The sequence below is a fragment of the Gadus macrocephalus genome, chromosome 8, assembly GCF_031168955.1.
Source record: "Gadus macrocephalus chromosome 8, ASM3116895v1".
Classification (NCBI taxonomy): Eukaryota; Metazoa; Chordata; class Actinopteri; order Gadiformes; family Gadidae; genus Gadus; species Gadus macrocephalus.
Window position 1 is genome coordinate 3,107,461 of NC_082389.1, and position 4,283 is coordinate 3,111,743.

The following is a 4,283-nucleotide window of genomic DNA, read 5'->3' on the forward strand; positions in this document are numbered from 1 at the left end:
TCGTTGATCCAGCAGCAGCCCTGGCGGAGGGGCAGCGGCAGACACTTGTAGTCCTCCGCCGTGGTGACGAGCACCAGGCAGCAGTGCAGCAGGATGAGCACAGAGAACTGGATCACCATGGTGACCAGCCTGCAGACACGAGCAACGGAGTCACCATCAACGCTTTCGTGTTTGTAATCGTGTGCATTAGCAGTGTGTTAGCACTTTGAGGAGGATTATTTTTTTCGGATTTAGTCGTAGTACTCGTCATTTGTTTGTTCGTAATTGGGTGCACGAGTTTAACGTTAGCATTTTTTGTTCATTTTCAGAATTGAGTCATATTACCGCTTACAGGAACAAAAATCGACAGTAACTAACTATGCAAGTAAACATAAAAAATATATACTTCAATTATAACGTGAACCTCAGAGAACACCTCAAACACAATCACGAGCACACATCATATCACGTGACATCACAGCTTTCAGCCCCCCTGCAGTTCTCTGCCACGCCACAGAGGGCGCTGTCTCTGAGGTCTGATCAGTCAGACAGACTGGGTCTGGGGCGCGGGCGGAGTTACCTGGTAGACGGCAGCAGACTCTGTATGGTGGTGATGAAGATGAGGACGATGAAGGCACACACCAGGTTCGACTTGAACACCTCGTCTCTCATCTGGGAGTACTGCACCGTGACGAAGAGGAGGAGGAGGAGGGAGAGGAGGAGGAGGAGGAGAAGGAGAAGACGAAGGTGAGGCTCGAGAAGATGACCGCGGGTCACTGAACGTCAAGAGAGAACACGTCACACGGAACGGACGGCACACTGAACACGGAACCAACACACGTCACAGTCTCACAGGGGTTCTACCACACGTAGAGAGAGAGACACAGAGAAACAGGGGGGAGGGGGGTGGAGAGAGAGACCGGAGCCGTCGGGTTGGGGCAGGGCATTCTGGGTAGAGTGCGAGGCTGAGTCAGAGCCACAGGTGGGGAAACGGCTGCCAGACTGAGTTACCTCACAGATGCGACACTCAGCAAACTAGTGGCCGAATCCGATCCGAATTCAGTCAAATTTAGATTTTTACGAAAGAGAATACATACTTAGTTTCACTTTTCGTTTTTTTTTGTGAGCTGTCCCTCGTTTTTTTTTTGGTATGAATTTTCTTTAGATTCACATTCTGGGTAACACTGTATAATAACCTTTAGTCATAAGTCATTTATAATGGTAACCTTACGTATCATCAACCAGCATACTGTACCCACTGGTGGGCAGGTCCTGTATAAATGGATGGTAGTGTTTTGTTTTTGATTCGTCGTTGATTTTGTTTTCAGTTCATCATTAACTAAATGCTTATCAATGAATGTTATGTTAATGATTAGTTCATCATTAACTAAAGGCTTATGAATTAAATTAATAATCAATTAACGACTGAAGGTTATTATAAAGTGTTACCATTCCGTATGTATTTTCATTTGGAGCTGTGCGAATATTTGTGTATTTTTCTCTGTGTTTTAACAGTTCAGGGTTTTGAACACTAGATCGAGTCAGGCTCCCTTTGACCTTTGACCTTTGCACCCCATGACCCCTGCTGCTCCCTTCTCCGTCTCTGCCTCAAAGAGTTCTGGGAAATTAGCAAGAAGATGTTTGTCGTGTTTTGTCACAACTTTGCTAAAAAAAAGTAATGAATAAAACAAACGAAAAAGTGAGTCAAAAATCAAGCGCTACTTGATTCCCTTCATTTAGAGTTCAAGAGATCAACCTAAAATAGATGGATTTGGAGAAAAATAAAATGTGTGTGTTTAATTTATTTGAATGGCAGCGTAATGCAAAGGGAAAACACATGAACAGGGAGAAGGCCAACCGCAGTTGTGCTTTAGTTTTAAAAAAAAATATATATATATAAAAAAGTGGTCAACTTTTTCCAGAAGACTGGGAAAGGTCTGTGGGGAGATGAAACGCTCATGAGTAAACTGAAGGAGAAGACAAACAGCTTAAAAGGTGACATGTTATACCACCAGGTGTGAGTGTGATTAGCCGTTACCAGCCGTTTTGAAAATCTGCCTCTTCTGACATCACTAGTGGGCGTGTCCACCTAGATGTATGCTGGATAGATCAGTCTACCAGACTACCCAGTGGACTGTATCAAACGTTGCTCATCTATCCGTTATACATCTAGGTGGACATGCCCCCCTGTGATATCACAAGCTGTACATTTTCAAAACGGCTTGTAACTGCTAATCCAACTCACACTTAGTTGTATAATATGTCCCCTTTAAACTTGTATTCTACTTCCCTAACCTGATCAACCGTTTACCACGAGTACCGTTTGGGATTGGGTCTTTATGTCTTTATTCTTTCTGTATCGTTACATCTTAACCAGACACTAACTTAAAACCATCACTTTAATACTCTTTAAAAGGGATTGTATTTTACCGTAAGTGACATCACAGGTGGCAGTGTCCACCAACAAATGCATTATGGGTAGATCCCTACCATTTGGAATGGTCCAGTGGATATTCTGGTATTATAATCCCTCCATCATACTTCTGGGTGGACATGTGCAATGTAATGGCCTTCCCTAAGTCTCAGGAGTCCTGCTGCATTGTAAGACGATGATTCTCTGAAGCTAGAAGCTAGTTAGTTAGCGAGTAGTCTGTGTGAGCTTGTGGGTCGTACCAAATCCATCCATAGGGGACCTCTTTGTTCTCCCATGGATGGAACGCTCCAGCAGCATCGACTCTGACAGCGACCCATACAGGTGCATACCGTCACAACAATAAAAGTACAAAACTATTACCATCCTCTCTATATATGTGCTAGCAAATCATCAGTCAGCGCCTTCAGCTCACTCATGACAGGGGGGGAAATACAAATCATAAAAGCGTTTGGGTGTTTCTCTGTTTTTTTCAAATGGGCTAAGATCTCAGGAAAAGAAGTGAAGCAGGAGGAGAGAGAGAGGGGGGGGGGGGGAATAAGGAGAGGAGGTGAAGGGGTCGGTCCAGACGATCCAGCTACCTTCTGCTCCATGCTGGCGTCTTTAAAGGTCACCGACAGAGCCTTGATATTCTCGCGCCTCAACTTATCGCCACTCCGTAAGTCGATGGCGCTCTCTATTCTCTTGTTAATTTCCTCAGGACCAGAGTGGACATGCAAAGCTTGTGCAAGATGGTTGGGAAGCAGATTAATTGAGTTTCTCGTTAGGGCAGCCAACGTCTAGAGGGAAAGCACATGCAGATTGAATGAGCTCGCTAGTCCCGCCCCAAGGCCCGGGTTTCAAACCCGGGTACGGAAACACGTTCAGAGAGAGGAGGACAACACACAGACACAAAAGAAAAGGGAGAGAGAGAGAGAGAGAGAGAGAGAGAGAGAGAGAGAGAGAGAGAGAGAGAAGACCAAAATGCTAGCGGATAACGTGTTGTCGATCGGAAGGGCAGCTTGCAGCGGTCATGCTCCTCATCTCATCCCACATTCACACACGAGAGGCGCCTCCTCGAAGACGGACACACAGACCCTCAATCACTCATCACTTGATAATAATCCGTTGTCGTGTGCGCACACATAATGTCATGAGGTTGGAGAGGGGGGGAGAGAGAAGACACAGACACAGAAGTAGATAAAGAAAAAAAGAGTGCAAAAACAAGGCAATGGCAAAGAAAATAGTATTATTCGATAAAAGAATAGATTAGGGAATCAAAAGGTGGTGAATAACCTTTCATACAGTTTAGCTGCAGAGAGGAAGTAATTACAACACATGAGATTCATTCTTTACTCATCACCAATCAGAACGAGGCACACCAGAACATACCAGATCAGACGTTCACATGTTCACCGGAGCGCGAGCTACTCTGAGACGGTCCGAACGGGCCGAGAGACAAAACAGGAAGGCACACGACGACACAAAGCTTCATCAAGAACTCCTCCTAGAGATCTAGGAACTCGTTTCCATGTCGATCTAGAAACTCAGCTCCATCTGAGGTCTAGGAACTCAGTTCCATGTAGGGTTCTAGAAACTCCGTTCCATATCGAGATCTAGAATCTCGATTCCATGAAGATCTAGAAAAAAATGTCCATGCCGTTCTAGAAACTCACGTTCTACGTAGATCTAGAAACTCTTGACCACGTAGGACCACTCTACACCTCCCTCGGGACCCGTAGCACACGAGAAGCCCACGTTGTAGCCCGCTAGCGCATTAGTTTGGGCGACTGGGCTCCTAAAGTGGCCGGCTGGGGTGACCGGGAGAAGGTCACCCGTGGAACAGCGCCTAACTTGATGAAGCCGCTGACATTAAACTCTCCGCCATTAGCTG

General features: G+C 45.6%; 1 protein-coding gene across 1 annotated transcript in view; it reads right to left on the reverse strand.

The window, feature by feature from the left end:
• The window catches only part of adcy8 (adenylate cyclase 8 (brain)), a 19,745-nt gene extending 15,815 nt beyond the window's left edge, over positions 1–3,930 (reverse strand). The window contains exons 1-3 of the mRNA XM_060058049.1: positions 2,992–3,930; positions 560–660; positions 1–129 (exon numbers count right to left, since the gene is read on the reverse strand). The exon at positions 1–129 is cut by the window's left edge and continues 73 nt beyond it. Of these exons, the coding sequence (XP_059914032.1) occupies positions 1–129; positions 560–660; positions 2,992–3,003 (242 nt within the window). The 5' untranslated portion in view covers positions 3,004–3,930. The remainder of the gene's footprint in view (positions 130–559; positions 661–2,991) is intronic.
• Positions 3,931–4,283: the final 353 nt, after the last annotated feature.